This window comes from Perognathus longimembris, chromosome 1 (genome assembly GCF_023159225.1).
Source record: "Perognathus longimembris pacificus isolate PPM17 chromosome 1, ASM2315922v1, whole genome shotgun sequence".
Classification (NCBI taxonomy): Eukaryota; Metazoa; Chordata; class Mammalia; order Rodentia; family Heteromyidae; genus Perognathus; species Perognathus longimembris.
In genome coordinates this window covers 141,814,871-141,836,478 of record NC_063161.1, presented here as the reverse complement: position 1 = coordinate 141,836,478, position 21,608 = coordinate 141,814,871, and the positions used below count along the sequence as shown (strand labels likewise).

Below are 21,608 nucleotides of genomic sequence, written 5' to 3'. Positions count from 1 at the left end.
TGCAGTCTTAGTGTTTTTTTTTTTTTTTTTTTTTTTTTTTGGCCAGTCCTGGGCCTTGGACTCAGGGCCTGAGCACTGTCCCTGGCTTCTTCCCGCTCAAGGCTAGCACTCCGCCTCTTGAGCCACAGCGCCGCTTCTGGCCGTTTTTCTGTATATGTGGTGCTGGGGAATCGAACCTAGGGCCTCGTGTATCCGAGGCAGGCGCTCTTGCCACTAGGCTATATCCCCAGCCCCGTGCAGTCTTAGTGTTAAATAACACCACCGCCACTTCTTAGTCCCTCAATTTTGAAGCCTCAAAACCACAACTGCTTTTTCCTTTTCTTTCTCATAGTTCACAAGCAAGCAATCATTACGAAGAGTTAATTCTCCTTCAGAGATTCTTACCCATTTCCTCTCCTATTTCCCAGGACTTCCTCAGCCTAACACAACAGCCCTGTCTCTGGCTTTATCAGACAATTCTCTCTTCTCATTCTAGTTCTAGGATGGCTAAAGGCAGCTTGGAGCTGTTGTTTTTCTTCCAAATATGATTTTATTGTTATTATAAACTGCTGTAGAGAGGGATTACCATTTCTGGTAAGTCTGGTTTTGAGTACATGTCTTTTTTGGACAATGTCATCTCTTCCTTCACTTTCCCCCAGTTTTCCCTCCTGGAGCTTTTAATTTTTTTTGTATGGGCAGAGGAGGAAGAATGGGTTTTACGTTTTTAAGAAGGTTGTAAAATAGGGAGGAAGGAAAGACAAAAGGGAAAAAAAGAGAAGGAAAGGGAAAAAGAATGACAAAAACAAAGAATACATAATAGAGACCCTATGTGGCCCACCAAGTCTAACATACTCAACAGTCTAGCCATTTGTGGAGGAAGCTGCCAAGCCTGCTGGCCCATGCTCTCCATCTCCCCACAGCTACCTTTCTCAGGAACCCTCTGTTGGTTCTTGTCTACTTAAGATAAACATTAACCCCTTGGGTTGGCATGTAGCCATCCTTCCCGGCCTTATCTCACAGCCTGTCATTCTCTGTACATTTTGGTCGGTAAACTTTCTCATCCACTGGCACATTTCTAGAATCTTCAGTGTGTATCTGCTTATTGTGGCCCCAATTCTTACTTCTTCATTTCTTTCATTCTCCCATCTCTAGGTCATCCCCCTTTGCTAAGAGACTCTGAACATTTTGTCTAAGGCAACTATACAATTTCTACCCAGTAGGTTCAGTATTTGTAGGACTGACTTGTCAGCATCATCAACATTAAAAAAAAAAAAGATAATCTGAAGGTTGTTTCCTTCCAGCCTTCTTTCTATGGTTCTACTTTGCCAGCATCTACCTACAACCCATTTTATACTAAGTACTTCACATACTTGTGAAACCAACACTACTAATTGAAGAGTCTAATTTGACTGTGCTAATACAGTTATAAATACTTTGTATAATATGACACCCATGAAAAGTATACACAGAAATTAGTATTTTAAAAAGCAGCAAGAAGATAGTTCCATTGGGTATGTCAGAAGACCCATCTGTTAACAGTTAATACTTTACTACAAAGATGAAAGGGCAAGACCCACTGCTTGATTTCTATCATATACATTGAAGACTTCACTTGTGCAGCACAAACATATTAAGTGTCTTCAGGTGACACAGTGAAAAGTCAACCAATATTTGCCACAGAAGTGCTTGTGCTTACACATAGATTTTGATGCAAGGCAAATGCTTATCTCAGTTATTTCATGGTTTTCCAACAATCTGTGCCATCAGATAAATAAAATAGACATTTACATTTTTACCCAGACTCCAAAAGCCTGTTCTTGAAATATACACATACTAAAAAGTACAGTTTGAAAATACTGTATCTAATCACTATAAACACACTCACAGAACATATTTATAATTAAAGAAATTAATAATAATTGTCGGTACAATATTAGTTATGCCAATCTCGATATCAGTTATCTCAAACATCCAGAGATATATGAACAAAATGACATACTAATGTACAGAACATGGGACAAAATATTTCCATTTTTATAACCATATGTGATCGGTACAAATTATTAGCATGGGGATGTTAGGAAATGCCTCTTTCCTTCTGCCAACCAATGAAACAGTTGGTTCAACTCCCGCTTTTCCACCACCCAATTCCCAATCTCATTTCCTCCCTGTCTGCTCCTGGTATCTGAGGCTGGGCAGACCAGCCTCCTTTTGTAGGGAGTTCATTGCTGGAAAGGTTCAGTACATCTACGTGATAAAATGATGAGAAAATAGTGGGGGAAAGAATAAAATATTTGTGTTATCTGGATAGAGAGGCAACATTTTGTGGCGATAATGTTTTGGAGAGAGTGAGACATGGAGGAAAGGTAAGAGACTCTGAGAACTACTGCTGAGTGGAGGTGTCTTTTCCTCTGCTTTAGGAAAAATACCTCAAAATAAAACATACAAAGAACCAAATTCTTCTATCCATCTATATATCTATATATCTGTCTATCTGGAGACAGGGTCTGGAAATGTATCCTAGATTGGCCTTGAACTCACTATATAGTCCAGAATGGTCCAGAACTCATGATCCTCATGCCTCAGCATTCTGAGAGTTGGGTTTATAAATATATACATCACCATGCCTGGCTCTAAAATATATTTTTTGGGGGGCTGGAAATATGGCCTAGTGGCAAGAGCACTTGCTTTGTATACATGGAGCCCTAGGTTCGATTCCTCAGCACCACATATATAGAAAATGGCCAGAAGTGGCGCTATGGCTCAAGTGGCAGAGTGCTAGCCTTGAGCAAAAAGAAACCAGGGACAGTGCTCAGGCCCTAAGTCCAAGGCATTTAAAAATGTAAAACCCATTCTTCCTCCTCCGCCCATACAAAATAAATAAATAAATAAATAAATAAAATGTGTATTTTTTTTTAATTTTGGGGGAAGTTCTGTGATTTTTAAGCCATAGTAAATGTGATTTGGCTCTGTGACTGGATCATATCTGATGGCTTAGTTTCTTTAGGGTTACAGATGTGTGTTTATATTTACATATTTTACATATATTAGTTCTACAGTTTTAAGCATTATAATATACTTTTATAATAATTTTTTATATGTTTTTGTTACCAAATTCAACATTCATATGTAGTTTTCCCCCAAATAAAACAAAAAACTTCAAAGGATCCATAGGTTCCTCAGGCATGTGACCCTAATCCCTTTCTGCATTTGCTCTCTTCTCTCTTTCTGCATCTACTCTCATTTACCCGGTGTATCCAGGAGAACCCTTTAAGAAGTTCTGAATATATGTGAAAATGGAACCAGGTAAAAATGAGGGGATGGGCAGGTTGAGAGAGATGGGAAAGCATAAGGAAAAGGGTGACAATGATCAAAAACTGTACTCACAAACTGACATGTTGAATTGAAACCCCTTTGTACAACTACTAGAGGATAATAAAAACAATTAAAAAGTTTTTTCTTTAAAAAATTTTATTGTAAAGGTGATGTACAGAAGGGTTACAGTTATGTAAGTCACACAATGAGTATATTTCTTTTTGAACAGTGTCACCCCTCCCTCATTTTCTCGCAGTTTTTCCCTTCCCAGCACCCTCCCCACCAAGTTGTATAGTTCATTTCCAACACAGTGTCTAGTGATATCATTGCTGAATTGGTTCACCCTTTGTCCCACTGCTTCTGTGCTTCCCCTTCCCCTTGAAAAGCTTTTTTTTTTTTTAAAGGAAAAGTAGGGGCAAAATTAACCCTCAAGAATTCTGGCCAAAAACTAAACAACAGAGCTTTGACATCTTTGAGAATGTTATTTACTAATTCAGGAAACTATATAGGAAATGACTGTCTAGCTTAAATATGCTATGAGCAAGTATTTATATTTTGTTTCAGTTCTCAGCCAATAACAGAGAAAACTGTGAATCAAGATAGATATGAACCAGTAGGATAATAAAACTTAGGATATTAATTTAATATTTTACCTATCTCTTCTTTCTTTCCTTCCTTCCTTCCGTCCTTCCTTCCTTCCTTCCTTCCTTCCTTCCTTCCTTCCTTCCTTCCTTCCTCCCTCCCTCCCTCCCTCCTCTCTTTTGGAGTTAGGGGTCTTGTGAATATCAAGCATGTGCTCTAACACTGAGATATACCTCCTGCCCAAACAACATTTTATTTTGGATCTGTACAGTTGTTGTTGTTGCACAGTTGTGGTTTTTGTTGTTGGTGGTGGTGGTGGTGATGGTGGTGGTGGTGGTGGTGGTGGTATGTGTGTGCTGGTCCTAGGGCTTGAACTCAGGGCCTAGGTACAGTCCCTGAGCTTTTGGGTTCAAGGATTGTACTGTACCACACAGCTCTACTTTCAACTCTTTGGTGGTTAACTGGAGATGGGTGTTTCATGGACTTTCCTGTCCAGGCTGGCTTTGAAGTGCAATCCTCAGATCTCAGGCCTTCTGAGAAGCTAGGATTATGGATGTGAGCCACTAGTGCCTGGTTCTGCAGTTGTACAATTTTTAAACCTCGTCTGTTTTCTGCTGCCAATCAGTCTGCACCCAAAACCTCTCTCTCCTTGTATGACTTCATCTTCAACCACCAAGAGCAGTCCAGTCTCCCTCGGCATCAAGCTTCACTCAGGCACACCTAGCTAGAGATACCTGAAGATTGTGCACAGGAGGGACAAAAAGAGTGCACATCTTTGTTCATCTTGTGAGAAAATAATAAATAGGGGGCTTTCTTCTTCTTCTTTTCTGAATATGGTTTTAAGATCATTTCATTATGACGTTTTCATACATATATAATATATAGCAGTATTCATACTCTTATCACCTTTCTGGAGGCCTTTCTAGAGAGCCCTTCAAAGAGACTCTGAAAGAGCCCCATGACCCTAAGGAAAAGTACAGGAAGAAAAGATCTCTAATATTTCCAGGAGGAACAATCTGAAGAAGGGGACCAGGGATGCCAGACAGTTCAACGGAAGGTTTCATTGATAGGCTGTCTGGAGTTCAGAAGTATGTTTTTATTAAATGATATAAATGACTTGTTAATATTCCACACTGTTGTCATCAGTAAGAGTGTATAAAACACTTTATATATACCTTCTAATAAGCTAATGGGACAATCGAGTGACATATTCATTTTATTAATGAAGAATAAATAACCATTGATAGCCGTGGTCCTCTGGTTTCCTTTGTTTGGTTCTAATGCCCTTGTAGTTCTTTCATTAGTTTGTGGGGGGGCTTATTGAAGGAGTAAGGCACTTGGTTGATATTTCCAGAAAATAGGTTTCAAAAACACTCAAGTGGGCTGGGGATATAGCCTAGTGGCAAGAGCGCCTGCCTCGGATACACGAGGCCCTAGGTTGGATTCCCCAGCACCACATATACAGAAAACGGCCAGAAGCGGCGCTGTGACTCAAGTGGCAGAGTGCTAGCCTTGAGCGGGAAGAAGCCAGGGACAGTGCTCAGGCCCTGAGTCCAAGGCCCAGGACTGGCAAAAAAAAAACAAAAACACTCAAGTGTGCAGAAGAGTGGAAGTTGCTGGAGGGAAGATGCCTACCAAAAAGCAAAGGTATGCATTTTAGGAAGAGAAGTCGCAGTGGCTCCAGAGCACTGGGAGTCCAGAGGGATGGTTCTCGGGGGCTGTTGGGACCCACCATCATTACTCTAATGCTATATTCTCTTTTGTCCCGTTACTTCTACCTTTGCAAACAGAAAGCCACTGTTAGGGCTGTGAGTAGTCAACAGAAGAGGAAACAGGATATAGTTAAGAAAGGGAACAATGGGCATGGTTACATTTCAGAATCAATCCAAGAACATACAAAACAAGACTGCATCCCAGAAGGATGGATAATTCCATCACTGTTAATTCTGTCTCTTGACTTAGGCTTTTCCGTTGACTCTCTGTGAGCATGGGAAGAAGAGCAAGGACCATGTAAAGTGTAAGAACATGCTTTACTGGCTTAGATCCTACCCAGGTCACACCCCATCTCTGGGGCTCATTTGTATGGCTTTGATATTTTGTGGTGCTATGAACAGTCTGTGCAGCTCATAACTCAGTGGTATGTGAAGAAGCGCAGGAGAGTGGTAGCCATGTAGATCATGATGTTCACCCATTAAGGAAGATGCTTAACTAGAATCATTCAGTAAGGAATCTCCAGTAGCTGGCATTGAAACTTGCTATGCAATGGACAAGCAGAGTGAATGCTTATTGAGTAAAACCACACATGTGTAGTCTTGTCCCTTTGAGCATATTGTATGTGTGTGTGTGAGAGAGAGAGAAAGAGAGAGAGAGAGTTCAAACATTTCTTAATGTTGAACATGTAAACTTGCCTGTTATGATATAAACAATAAAAAAATGAAGAAATTTAGAGTAGATTCTCCCTCTCATGCAAGAGATCCATCTCAAAAGCCAGCAATTAAAATTTCATTGAGTAAATTGCTTTTCATAGATACCTTAGTATTACACAGCAGCATGGCAGGATGCCTATAGTTTATAATAATGTCTCATACATTTTATAAAGAGCTAGAAGAGAGGTGTTCAAAGGTTCTTGGTACAAGGGAATGATAAAGGAGATGTAAACACTAATTACTTTGATGTCATCATTACACATTATACATGTATTGAATTATCACATTGTACTCTGTGAAGATACATAATTATCACGTAGCAATAAAAAATCCTATTACCAAAAACAAATAGCTAAATGAAAGGTACACGATCCTTTATGAAGCAAGGAGGAGGCAGCTCTCATTCATAGGGCTCGCAAGGATCCCATGTCATCATCAAGGACAGTAAGCTTGGATTTCAAACCCCCAGGCCTATAAAATAATACGTTTTCATTGTTAAGAAAAAAAGTGAATCCATGATGTTGATGAATAACCAAGAAAAAATTCAGCTTCTCATATCCAATTTTGCTTCAATCCTTCTTGGTCATAAAAAATAGCTTCCAGATTGAAAAGCAATGAATGAAATTCTGATGAGTAGAGAACACTAGAAGGTCACCAAGGTCCCATGGCTATGAGGACTCTACTAGCTTTGGGTTCAGGGTCCCAGTTCCCTTATTGTTGGTTGTATTTCAAGAGTCTTGGGTGCCAGGAAATGTGCTACAGACTGGCCACTCAAAGTTCTGCTTTTAAAAATAAAAATGAGAGGCTGAGTGCTGGTGGCTTATTCCTATAATCCTAGCTATTCAAGAGGCTGAGATCTGATGGTGGTTCAAGGCCAGCCCAGGCAGAAAATCTGTGAGACTCTTACTGCCAATAAACTACTAAAAAGCCAGAAGCAGGGCTGTGGCTCAAGCAGCAGAGTGCTAGCTTTGAGCAAATCAGGAATCACACCCTGACCCTGCATTCAAGCCCCAGGACTGGCACAAAGAGAAAATAATAAAATGAGGGTCAGGTTCCAGTGGCTTATGCCTGTAATCCTAGCTACCTGGGAGGCTGAGATCTGAGGATTATGGTTCAAAGCCAGCCTGGGCAGGAAAGTCCATGAGACTCTTATCTCTAAGGAGCTATGGCTCAAAGTGGTAGAGCACTAGCTTTGAGCACAAAAGCTCAGGGACAACACCTAGGCCCTGAGTTCAAGCCCTAGGGCTGGCACCAAAAGAAAAAAGAAAAGAAAACTAAATCAAATACCCCTAAACAATGAGGAAATTCTAAACTCCACAGGAGTGTGGCAGCCTGGGGTGCTAAATTCTAGAACTAAGTTTCACAGAAGAGAGAACACCACACCAGGCACTGGCATGCGATCATCAGGCAGAAACAATACAGATGAATCTCATTTTCACTGCTGTTCAAGATTTGCTCAATCTCTAGAAAGATTAGTACTGCCAGAGGTGTAGTTTCTCTAGATCATCACAAAACCTTTGTATTCCTGTGGAACGAGAGTGACGGATGCTTTAGATGGGACAGACTGTGTGTTTCCACTGGAAGCATTCAGCTACCATGCTTGTCTTGGGACAGGTGATGAGGCTGAGCAGGGGCAGGTGTACCACTGAAGCGAAGGCCCTACTGTAGAAATGGAACTGAAAGGCCACAGTGCCTGTGGAGTCAGCTACATGCCTACTCTGTGTGTGTGTGTGTGTGTGTGTGTGTGTGTGTGTGTGTGTGTGTGTGAGATTATTTTACCTCAAAGTGCACTGCATGGCTCTGAGCACCACATTTTAGGAAGAATAGAGACAAAATGCGGAGTGATGCAGAATGTCTTGAAGCAATCCCACCATCCCAGGACAAGCAGAAGAGGCTGGGTACTGCTTAGCCTTTGGGAAAAAGTAAGGATCCAGGAAGATAGGAAATCATCCTTCAAATACTTGAAAGAAGCTCGGAGCTTAAGACTTGTTCTAAGTAGTTCCAGGAGCAGGATAAGTACCAGCAGGTGGAAGATGGAGACAGACAAATGATATCTCCATCAGGAAGTATTTTTCAACAGCTGGAACCAACGCTTAGAGCAGGCAGTCTGAAGGGAGGCTGAGCTCTGATCACAGAAGCATGACAATTATGTGTGACAGCTAAAGCAGGGCTTCTGTGTCTAGAGAAGGGAATAAGTCTCCTGCTTCTGAAAAGCAATGACTCTAAATAAGTTCATTTATATAGAATCTAACCCTTTAAAACACCAAACTACCAGGAAGTCTGTCATAATAGCCATACAAACAGTCCCGAGGTTGTGTAAATTTCCAAAAGGACATTCCTAAAGCAAGATGGATTATATCCAGGAGAATTCTAGTGACATGTGGCATTGGTGGGTATGCTACACACATTCTAGTCACTGCTAGTCATCATTGATAATGAATCTGAACTCCCCATTCCAAAGAGCAGCTTGGACAAAGGAGTTAACACATGAAATCTGATTTCTCGCAAAGCTTTGCTTGTATTATCACAGTAGATGCACTTAGGCAAATAATGAATAAAAGTAGAACAAACTTACATTTAAAAGAAATTCTGATCACTTTACACTATTTAAAAATGCACTTCCTGTTTGCTTCCTTATGTATTTACAGCATCTTCAAATATAAAGGGTCAGGATATAGTAGTATCTGGAGTTTCCCTTACCTGGCATTGTGATCATATTAATATATTCTCTTGAATTTTTTACATTCTTTGAATGTCAGTGATGCTCACATTCTTTCCCTAGCTTCTGAAATTAATTCTCATATCCTACCCCTGTCCCATCTGTAGGCTGATTCATTAATGGGATCACATCACATGGAATTGCATCACATCACCTGTCATCAGCGTCATCGGCACCCAAGTCCCTAGTTGAACAAGTGGGAAGGTTTGTGAGTTCAATTGCTGATACCCAAGTTGAGCTCAGAAGTAGACCTTGGAGCACTCAAAAAGACCCCCTAATATAAATGACTGCTGGTATGTGGGTCCTTTGCAACACAGCTGCAGCATATAGGTTGCAGTTCCTTCATTCTAGATCTAACTGTTCTGGAATATATAGATCCATCCAGATATCATTGCCAGTTCTGTCCAGCCCCAGAGCTCTGTGAGTCTGTATGTGAGTCTGTGAGTCTGTATGCTAAGATGTAGACATGTAAAGTTAGTCTGTGGACATGGCAGACCGGACAATGGTGTTGATGTTCTTTTACTCTAATATTAAAACAAGGAGGGATTTATTTCCCTCATAAAAATATTCAGGTTGACCTATAGGAAAAATTTCTTCTGACATAAATGTTGATAATTTTTCAATTTTGTACATGATGCCATTACTCAATTTGTTTTAAACAAAAACTTACCTAGAGTACATATACACAATGGAATTCTATGCTTCTATCAGAAAGAATGACATTGCCCCATTCATAAGGAAATGGAAAGACTAAGTGAAGTGAGCTAGACTCAAAGAAACATAGACTCCATGGTTTTGCTCATTGGTAATAATCAGTACATGCCTAGGATGGTCCTAAAGATGATCACAATAGCTCAATAGCTATCTGTGCACATATGATCACATAAGATGATGCTAAGTGAAATGAACTCCAAGTTATGGAAATAAGTGGTTTATCATTGTTGTTATTTTCAATGTACTATGAGAAACTATGCCTTTTTTGGTTGTTGTTTTCCTTCCCTATGGTTTTACCCCTGATGTCACTGTATTTGATTCTGGTACCCTGGGTATTGTATATATGTTTATTGGAACTAAGGAAGTAAAAGGGAACATCAAAATGGAGAGACAAAGGGTAAAAGGTGAACCAATGCAACAGCAACACTTACAAGAAAATATGCTGTAAACCAACTGTACAACTCAGTGGGAGGGGAAGGAATTGGGAAGGGGGCAAGGTGGGAGAAAAATGAGGAAGGAGGTAACAAGTGTGATAAGAAATGTACTCACTGCTTTATGTATGAAACTGTAACCCCTCTGTACATCACTTTGGCAATAAACAAAAACAAAACACAGGGGCTGGAAATGTGGCCTAGTGGCAAGAGTGCTTGCCTCATATACATGAGGCCCTAGGTTCAATTCCCCAGCACCACATATGTAGAAAATGGCCAGAGGTGGCACTGTGGCTCAAGTGGAGGAGTTCTAGCCTTGAGCAAAAAGAAGCCAGGGACAGTGCTCAGGCCCTGAATCCAAGCCCCAGGACTGGCAAAAACAAACAAACAAACAAACAAAAACCCCACAACAACTTACCTAGAGTAGATAATGCAAATTTAACTGTGCAACTTTAGGAAATTCCAGGTGTGTGTGTGTGTGTGTGTGTGTGTGTGTGTGTGTGTGTGTGTTTTACTTTTGTTTTGTTTTCTATTTAAACCTTGGCTCTCTGTGTATTTCTGGCATATATGTTTATAGCTTGTATCCTTCCAATTCTAATTTCAGAAGCACATATCTGATCATATCTGCCTTTAAATTCTATCTTCATAAATGTATTATTTTGTAGGATCTACCATTGTCAGAAAACCGAGCAAGAAACACAGTCTTTCATTTGCTACTAGCCCCTCTCATTCAATATACCACAGTAACTAAGAAGCAATTTCAGAATTGAGGAGACTTGGAAATATACGTTCAAAACATACAAACAATTCCCAAAGGTTTTTTGCAATGGATGCACTTGTGTGAAAATCCTTTCTACACAGCTTCTATCTCATCACCTTCAATATGTACAACCCAATAAGGAAAATAAAAGGCACAGTATAGATTAAGAGTAAACACAGCTACAAAGACCATAATCACAAGCACAAGACAAAGAGTCTCCTGACGCTGGACATAAAAGACTTGATGACTTCCCTTCCCTTTGGTATTCAGGGAGATCAAGAGCTAGTGCCAACCGTGTGTGGCTTCTGTACATGGTATACCTGAGGCCGGACTTAGGAAGGAGGGGGCTCCAGAGATAAGAATATAGGGGCACCCATGTTATTCTTCAAGCTCAGAGAAAGCCCCTTGGAGAGTCCTGGTCTCAAAACCAAAGTGTTCCCCAGGACTTACCAGCCGCTCTACTGGTCCCCTCCTTCCCAGGTGACAGTTCTGCTGTTGGTGAACGGAGGATTGACAGGTCCGGGAGCTGGGAGGAAGTGTAATTTACTACCTTTGGTAGCAGAGAACAGGGAATTCAATTGGGCTCAGTGTTAGGAGGCCTAATGGGTCACTGCCACTGCAGCAGCTTGTCTGCCCTGCACAAAGGACTGCTGAGGTGGCCACTGAACAGGAGGATCACAGTAAACAAAGTCCAGCATTTGCCCAGCGACTCGTATTCAGCAGAGTAGCTGAGGCAGGAGGGATCCTGGCCAGAGAGCTCAAGCCCCAGGACTGCTCTGTGCATGGGAAGAGTCATCAGAAAGTTCTGGGGTCTAGGACAATGAGTTCAGAGGGTGAAGAAATGAACGAGATGGTCAGATTGCCCAAATATAAAACAATATACCCAGAACTGTGTAATAAACAGTCCATCTTCTGAACTGGAAATGGAGCTAGATGTGCCCTAGTAATTTAAAAGACCAATTTCATATGCATTGAAACAAACTCCAGAATTTATTCCATGAGTTCAACACTTCAAGCTAGGTTTCAGACAGAAAGTCCTAAGGTCACAAATAATACTACCCAGTGACACATTCACCATTTGCTGACCAATAGCAACAGGAAGCATTGCTGTGCAAAGGAAGGAGGCCTTCCACTTTGTATGAACATTAGTAGGCATACTACAATATCAGAAGAGGAAAGGAAACCTTGGGGTGAGTGAGTCAAGAAGAATCTGGGCATCTCCCAAGGAGAAGTGGGAAAGTGAAGCAAGAAGATTCTAGAAAGTTGGGCTCCATATATTATGACCAAGTCAGAGAATCCCAGAACTCACCAATGATGATGTCTAAATGTGTACTGGGTATGTCCACTGAACATTCCACAATCACTTCAAACTCAACATGCCCCCAATGGAATGCCCCGTATCACTGTACACCTGCTTCTCTTATACCCTGACTCTGGGCTCGCTGGCTACAATGGTGCTCTTAACTCCCCCTTTCCTTCTTCCAGCATCCATCAGTTCCATAGCCTCTGCTTCCTCCACATCTCCGTACCTGTCCCTTTTTTTTTTTAACTCCTGTTGAAACTGCTGTAGTACTGGCAGGTTTCTTTCTTTATTTTTCTAATTTCACACTGAAGAGGACTATAAACAGACACTGGTCTAGGATTAGTTCCACTTTGCACCAATCAGATAATTCACCAATTCACCTGAGGATAAACCATCAGAATATACCAATAATGGATCACTATATTCTTAGAGGAAAGGTAGAGTACTTCTAAGAGAGTGAACTTTTCCACATCAACTACTTGGGAAGAAGGAAAAAAGTATAAGGATTAGGCAAGCAGATCTTGGTTTGGAATACCGTTCAGGTTATTTTCACTCCCTTAGGATTTATGTCCTTATGTGAATCCTGGGCATGGTCGAAGGGCACACTGTTACAAGAAATGAAGCCAGACCTTTGAAATGATGGTAAGTTGGAAGACAATTGTGAAGAAGTCTGTGAATATCCCTTGAGATGGGTCTGGATTTGAGTTAAGAGCTCTAAGATTACCCACATGCCTGAAGTTGAAAATTAATTTCTATGCTGTTGAATGGACTTTCCACTGGCCCCTGCACTTAGCTTGCGGACAGCCATTCTCTTTCACTGGGGGGGGGGGGGGGCTACAGAAAGATATATACCCCAAACCAGACAAGGCAGAACCAGGAGAGAACACAGTTTGAGGTAAGCCAGTCTTGAAAGCTAGAGGCAGTTTGGTGGCAACAGTCCATAGGAAGACAAAACAATAATCTGGGGCTAGAAGAACAATATCCAAATATTTGTGGTGTCAGAGACTCTGACTTTCTGCCTTCAAGCGAGGTGGAAGCTCAAGCCATGAAAATCAAGACCTCACAGGCTGGGCTCATGCATGTTTGGTAACTTCTACGCTAAATAGAGTCATTGGAGGTCATCTCTACACATTGAAATTTCAGTGAAAGCCCCAGACAGATTCTGCATCTGAAAGCACTCATGATTCAGGACTCGTGTCTCAGTCTCCTCCAGGTGACAGATTCCAGTCAGATGAGTGGGGGATGCAGGTGCCCCTGCCCAGTGCTCACTGTCTAGAAGCTCCATGGCCATGGGCATTGGAGGGCTGGGCTACCTGGCCTGTGCTAAGAGATAAGGGAGTGGAGAGCGGTGCAAAAGTGGCCAGAGCCTCTTCCTCAATACATCGTAGGGAGTGCACTGAAGTCCAGTCAGGAAATACCTGATGGACCAACACCAAGCATAACAAACAGCACTTCTAGACCTTCTCATCACCTCCTGAGTGGAAGGTATTTGGTTGAATACCTGTAGCATCTACACAGTGAGTGTAACTCAAGTCAGACCTAGATTCTGTAGTCAGCATCTCAGAAATCGAGAGATTTCCTAAACCATTGTTGTTCTATAATTTCTTGTTATTGCTTAGTAGCAACAGTTAATGGATTCTAAGAGGGCCTTGACAACTCTGAGCCTTGAATGAAAAAAATAGACATCCTCGAGTCTTTCAAGTAGGATGTGCTTCTTACCCTCCAACCACAGAGTGACATGCATTCATTACATTTGTGGTAGCATGTGTTCTGTTCCCTCCTTCAGACGTTTCTCTTTCCCAGTTGGTGTGTTGTGGTAAGAACCACAGGTGGCAGGAATAAGCCAGGGTAACAGGTGAGACCATGAAAACCCTTTCTTGGGCTCCCTAAGAATTGCATATCCTCCTCTTATCAGTGATGATTAAGATGCTTCAACCTCTATGAATACTTAGAAATTAGGGGAAAACAGTGGGAAGACAAAATGACAGGTGTTCAGGGTGCATTCTGCTTGTTAGGTCAGACTACAAGAGCTCCACTCCCCACACCTCCTACTCAGAGATGGGAAATTCAGGTTCCTTCACTCTCCTAGTTATTAGGAAGAAGTCCAGGGAAGGTCTTGGTTTGCAAGAGAGGGGGGGCGGGAACCATATGGAATGACAATGTGACCTCTTCAGTATGCGGGTGCATGTGGGCACATGTGGGTCAGCGTTCCCTCTCCAGTACAAGCCAGTGGTGCATTCCTGCTGACCATGTGGAGTCATGTTCTCCTCTTATGCAACACCCCAATACTCCAAGGCAACCCCCTTAGTTCATGCTCCACCCTCAAAACTCAGAACAAGTGTCTCTTCTAAAGTCTCGGCTTCTTCAATTACTTGTTTTTTTCTCATAGCAAGAACTGTCTTAGGTTATCTTCTCCCAGTTCAAAATAAACTCCCAATGGTTGAAAGAAGAAAGGAAGGAAGAAGAGAAGAAGAAGATGAAGAAGACGAAGAAGACGAAGACGAAGAAGAAGAAGAAGAAGAGGAGGAGGAGGAGGAGGAGGAGGAGGAAATAGGAAGGGAAGAAAGGAGGAAGGAGGGAAAGATAGAAAGGAGGGAGGAGGTAGAGAAGAGAAAGAAAAAGGAAAATATCAGAGGCCTTAGAAAAATGTCCTAAACACTGAAGGACCACACGTGTGATGCAATCTAGCCATTAGGTCAACCCAGCTCCTTTCTGCAGGGTGCACCTGGTCCCAACTATGTCCTGACCTGCACACAGGTCTTCGCTGAGCTGCTTTCAGGAAAGGCCCCGGCATGAGCAAGTCAATAAACAGCTGGGGTAGTGAGGCCAGGAATGTGGACTTCCTAGGCCTTGCCAACCCAGCCATGCCACCTAATGGCTACAATGCCCTTACAAAGTCACATGTCATGTCTCTTGGTAAGTCTGTGTGAAATGAGACCCGCTAAGTGGACCAGACCAGAGGAAAGTATCCATCATAGATGGGGCGGAACGCACTTACCTCCATCCGCAGTGGAGAAGCTCTGTGGAAAGAAGAGCAAGGCAGAGCATTACTGCACATGCGGGACACAATCCACACCTCATTCATTGAACTGCCCTTCCCCCAGGCCCAGGCCTAGATCTGAACTGTGATGGGCAAGCCCCTTAGTTTTCTTTTAGAAAATTTGATTGGGCACCCCAAATTTAGAGAAACTGTCACGTATTTACCATTCCCATTTTCTACTGAATTTTAATTTATTGAGAGATGTATTTCAATTATCCAGGAAATAGTCATGTTTATGATAGAGAAGTGATAGGAGAAAAAATCTCATCTTAGAATTCCACTAGGCTGGTACTGAGGCCTGAACTCAGCTGTTCCTTAGCTTTTTCACTCAAGGCTGGCTTTCTACCCCTTGAGCCATGCCTACAATTCTGGCTTTCTTTTGGTAAATTGACAGTAAGTCTCATGTGCTTTTTCTGGGCTGGTTTCCCTCGATACTCAGGCCTCAGCCACCTGAGAGATGGTTTTTGGATCACTGGGTTACTAAGGAGACATGGGCCTTATGGGTTCCCTGCTCATTACTGTGTGGTATCACTCATTTTTCATGAAGCAAAACCCACGTGTTCATATTCTTTCTACTTGGAATTTGTGTGCTTTTGATGCAGTGTTGGCTCTGGTCATTTATAAAGGAAAGACTCACAAAGCTAAGTATAATTTAAGTCACAGGGAGTATATTTTCATGTTTAATAGAAATTGGGTTAAAAAGTCTTCAGTCAGAAGACCTTCCAGACATGAGGTGGGGGATATGTACAGCTGAGGTAAATGGGATTAATTTAATGAGTCTTTTTATTTTTATTATTTTTTTATTTTTTTTTTCTGGTCTTGGGGCTTGAACTCTGAGCCTGGGATCTTTCCCTGAGCTTCCTTTGCTCAAGGTGAGTGCTCTACCACTTGACCCATGGCATCATTTCCAGTTTTGTTTTTTGGTGGGGGGGTTGAGTAGTTTATTGGAGATAAGAGTCTCACAGAGTTTCCTGCCCAGGCTGGCTTCGACCTTGATCTTCAGATCTCAGCCTCGTGAGTAGCTAGGATTACAGGCATGAGCCACTGGTGCCTAGCTGATATCTTCTTGATGCCTTCTAGCAGACCAGGAGACCCACAGGCAAAGACAAGACCATCCTGGGGACAGGTGTGGCAGCACACATCTGTAATTGAGGCAGTTCGGAAAGCAGAGGCAGGAAGATCACCATCCTAAGCTAGCCACAGGCAACCCTGGGAGACTCTAGCTGAAAAATAACTAAAGTTAGAAAAGGGGTTGGAAATGTGGTTCTAATGGTAGAATGCTTGTTTGGCAAGGACATGGCTTTGAGTTCAAACTCCAGTACCACAAAAAATGCAGGAAAAAAAAACAAACAAGAAAGAACAGACAGGTGGGGCTGGAAATATGGCCTCGTGGTAAAGTGCTTGCCTCCTACACATGAAGCCCTGGGTTCGATTCCTCAGCACCACATATATAGAAAAAGCCGGAAGTGGCGCTGTGGCTCAAGTGGCAGAGTGCTAGCCTTGAGCAAAAAGAAGCCAGGGACAGTGCTCAGGCCCTCAGTTCAAGCCCCAGGACTGGCAAAAAAACAAAACAAAACAAGAACAGACAGGTTACTCTTGGTTCAGGGATAGCAAGTGGTCCTCATATGTCTGCCCTCCTTTCACAGACTAGCCTCTTCCCCAGCTGGCACCATTTTGCGGAGGTCTGCACCATGGGTATGACTTGAGAAATTCCATTTGATTTATTCACCTTCTGCAAGTCCTTGAAGGATTTTTCAGTCTCCTTTAGTTTCTCTAGGATGATTTGTTCTTTGGCTGATATCTGGGACTCTTCACTTTCGAGCATCTGTATTTCCTGCTCCAGCCTGAAAGACACACAAACAGGAGACAAGTTGTTTTACTGTTCTGCAATATTGCAGCTCCTTCCGGATGGGCAAGTTTGCTTTCCTAGTAGTCTCAGTTGTACCTTATGCTCAGGAACCTGACCAGTTTTACATTACAGAGCATCCTTTATATCTGTCTTTGTTGTCTGGAAGATATTGATCTAAGAAAAACAACCCAGGGCTACCTCTGCTAGTTCATGGCCATTATTCTGAAATATGCTTTGGTGTTTCCCCTCCAGCCCTACTGATGTGACAGTTCTTATTTAGAGGTAGATTATGTTTACACAGCGCAGGCTATAACACGGGAAGGAAAAGCTTCACATTCTTCTAGAAATCTCAGAATAATTGCTCTTCTCTAGGATGGCCATAGGAAAGAGGGCTAATCTTGCTCAAAGAAAAGACATTGCTAAGCAATCTAGGGAGCCTACTGTTTTTTCCTAAGTAGCCTGGCTTCTACAGCCACAAAAGGAGGGAAGTGGCAGTAACAGAGGCAACTGCCTGTGCTCTTCTAGAACTTTCCTCAGTATTTATAACCATTACACATATTTTTGGAAAAGTAAGTTTCAATACTTCTAGGAGATTTCAATAATACTCCAGAAGAGAGTCAGGCATGGCAGTGAACGCCTGTAATCCCAGCTCTTGAAAGGCTGTGGCAGAAGGATCATGAATTTGAGGTCAGTAAGCCAGGGCTAGGTCCCTTTCTCAAAAAAATTAAAAAACAAAACAAAATAATGTTCCAGAACAGCAGCTATAGTTATGACTTGGTGAAGTCATCTGTATTATAGTGAAATAACAGGAATAATAATTAGTTTTTATTGATCATTTACTCTGTGTCAAGAAATATTCACATGGGTTACGATTATTATTTTTTAACTTTTGCCAATGACCTGGTGAGTAAGGAGGCTCCACTGTACAGATGGGATCACTCAGACTTGACATAGTGAAGTAACTAGTTCACTGTTGTACATTTGTCATGCAAAGGTGCAAGCCAGGAGGCTTAACTATGCCCCTGCTCCCAACATGGTGGCTAACCCCTGACTGTGTAAGACCTACAATATCTCTCATCACCTTGTAAACATTCTCTACACTGACTGGCATATCAGGGTGGTACTATGATATAGCCATGTCTTTAGTGCTTTTGGAGAAACTCCAGACTATGGTGCTTCTTGAACTTGTTGAATTTGTTTAATCGTACAGTCCCTCACACATCCATTTTCAATTAAAGCTAGTGCCCTCCCAGTTTAAACCACAGCTCCACTTCTGGTTTCCTGGTGGTTAATTGGAGATGAGTCTCATGGACTTTCCTGCCCAGGCTGGCTTCAAACCACTATCCTCAGATCTCAGCTTCCTGAGTAGCTAGGATTTCAGATGTGAGCCACAGGTACCCAGCCCATTTTTGCTGCCAGTCCCTTTCTCCTGGCCATGTTGAAGGCTTTGTCACAGTGTATGCCTGTCTATATGACTCACTCCCTTGTTCTCCTCTCCCATCTTCTAATCTGCTCTTGGGAACTGGCTGCCAAGCCCTTGGATTTATACCTACGATGGAGAGTTCAGAGTCAATCTTTAGAGAGGTGAGACTCATCAAGATAAAGGCTTGGATTTAAGGAGACATTGTGTCCCTTTTCTGTTTCCTTCCTGGGTTTCAGAAAAAAAAATAACCTTTGAATGGGTGAAACCTTGCAGCAATTACTTACATTATAAAGTCAAATGCTAAAACCAAATCCCTCCTCCAAATGGACACTCAGAGTGAAAGAAAGTGGAGGTCTTAACAACTTGTAAAGCCCCAAAGAATCCAGCCATCTTCCTAGACCTACCTAGCCTTCCTCCCCACCCCCACCTCTCTCCGTGTGCTTAGCTGACCCAAAGGTCTTCGGTTCACTCTTGACTCTGTGTGATCCCATTCCTCCCTCCTCCAGGAGACGCATCCCACATCTCTAATCATTCCTGGTCTCAGCTCAGATGCCCTCTGCTTCTTGAGGCTTTCAGAGATTCACTATCAGGAGATACTCTGCCCCGCTCTGCCCATGCACATGTGATAAGCAGAGAGCTCTTATCAAATCCATTATACATCCCAGCAGTGCTCTTCCTCTGAAGTTATTTTGCTTCCTGGGGGATATTTGGCAGTGACGAGTTATTCTGGCAGCCCATAACTCAAGGAGAGTATCACTGCTGCTCCTGACATGTGACAAATTGTGGCCAGGATGCTGCTAAACATCCTACAATGAAATAGGACAATCCTTACATACAAAAAGAAATTACTTTTCCCTCAAATAACAAGATGTTTTATTGAGTCCAGCACCTAGATTAAAAATTCATCAAGAGGAGAACACAAATGTTCAATACATGTTGAGTAAACTTTTTTTTAAAAAAGCTAAGGTACATTGCACACAGAGGTAGGCCAGTGAAGATGAGACCACCAGAACTCCTGAGATCAAAATTCTCAGCAAGCTTTGACTTGGGAGGCTGTGTGTGGGGGCTGACAGGCAAATACAATCTAGAGGAGAGAGGACCAGGCTACACACATGAAGATATAAACACAGGGGGAAAAAGGAAGAAAAGAAAATAACCTTCTCTGCTGTTCAGCAAAATTTTTTATGCACATCTGTGTAAGTTATTCTGGGGGGAGTTGAGGAAAGGAATGTGAATATGGAATAAGGGAAACAGAGACAGCCAAGTGACCCATGTCTGAACCTGTTCAATGCCATGAAGGTCTCCTACGCAGACGGGATGGTGCTACTGGCCACTGGATTCTGAGCCCGCTTCATTTAAATTTCAAAGGATGGGGTAGTTCAGCAGATGTTTAGGATGTAACAGCAGACATTATTCGGAAAAATATCCCCTCTTTTCCCTTTCCCCCTTGGGGAACAGTACATGTTTTTCTGACCTACTGATGTGGTCTTGACCACATGATTTGCTTTGCCTCCATCGTGGTTGGAATATACTTCCTCATCCTTTAGATTTGTAACCTGTTTTAGCCAATGAGATATCAGCAGACATGGCATAAGCTTGGTTGGGCTTGTCCCCTTGCATCTCTACCTGTGTCAAAGGAAGAGCTTCTCTGGGTAACAGCTGCCTCTTCTACCTGGTCCTCAGAAAGAACACAGAGCAGACCTGAGCCTAGCCCACAGTCACAACATTTGCCCAGTCAAAGCCATTCCTAATTGAGAGCCTAGCCTATTCACAGAAGTGTCAGCAGGAAGAACTGATTTTTGGTTTAGGCCAATTAGTTTGAGGGAGCTTGTTATCTAGCATTATTGTAGTAATCATTAACTGAGGCAAGTCAAATATATGTGTGGATACATAGTATTATATATGTACATAACGACTACATTCCAATTAAATGTAATATACACATATTTATACACATATATATATACTATAGGTACATTTATGAATCCAATAATATCTGCAGTTAAAAATTGGAAAGAATAGCTTTACCCTGTTCCTCCTTTCTCTAATCCTCAGAGAAATCTGGAGAGAAGCTGGGTACTCTTTCATAAGGATTAAGTTTGAGGAGTAAAAGAAAACTGTCACTGGTATCTGTCTTTAATAAGATTATAGACTGTTTTAATTTTGTTTTTATAATTTTTGGTTTAAAAATTCATGTAGCTCAGTGGTAGAGTGCTTATGGATCCCTAGTACTGGTGTGTGTGTGAATAATGTATGATTTACCTAACTAGATTGCTTTACTTATAAAAATAATCAGAAACTGGCACCAACAGCTCACACCTGTAATCCTAGCTATTTCGGAGGCTGAGATCTGAGGATCACAGTTCAAAGCCAACCTGGAGGCAGAAAACCTGGGAGACTCTTATCTCCAATTCACCCCCCCCCCCAAAACTAGAAGTGGAGCTCTGGATCAAGTGGTAGAGCACCAAGCCATGAATAGAAAAGCCAAACAAGAGTGGGAGGCCTTCATTTCAAGTCCCAGAACTCCCAATAAACAAGTAAATAAAACATCCAGCTGCTTAGAAAGCAATACTTCCTGAGGCCTTGTGCTGAGAAGGGGATTTCTCACTGGCTACAGGATAAGGAGCCAAGATCTCAGCTTCTCAGTGTTAACTGAAGGAGTTAAATGCCATTCCTCAAATCTATGTAAACTCAAAGCCAACATTTACTGTTGGGCTGGACAAAGAAGTCACATTTTTTGGGGGGGGGTTCAAAACAAATAAAATGGTGTTAAAAATGGTAGACTTAAAAAAATGTTTGTCTCCAAGTAACTCACTTCAATGCAGCTGTCCTAGGTGGTCAAGAATTCTCAGTGATCCTATGCCCACTGACTGGCCTGACCATCTTCACAGCCTGTTCCAGCCCTAGGGCTTTCAGGGAGCTCAGCCATATAGTTCAGGTGCTAAAGATTTGGGTCAAGATACTGCTGTGTAACTGAGAAGCAATGAAGAGAAGGGGGCGGACAAGGAAACTAAACCTCTGTGATAACAACTAAGTTTCACTCTGGAAGGGAATGACTGAAGGAAGT

The 21,608-nt window shown here is 42.1% G+C and overlaps 1 protein-coding gene across 1 annotated transcript in view; it reads right to left on the bottom strand.

Moving 5' to 3' along the window:
* Positions 1-21,608, bottom strand: part of Palm2akap2 (PALM2 and AKAP2 fusion) — a 287,889-nt gene that overhangs the window by 168,004 nt on the left and 98,277 nt on the right. The window contains 2 exon segments of the mRNA XM_048338798.1: positions 15,228-15,249; positions 16,999-17,113. Of these exon segments, the coding sequence (XP_048194755.1) occupies positions 15,228-15,249; positions 16,999-17,113 (137 nt within the window).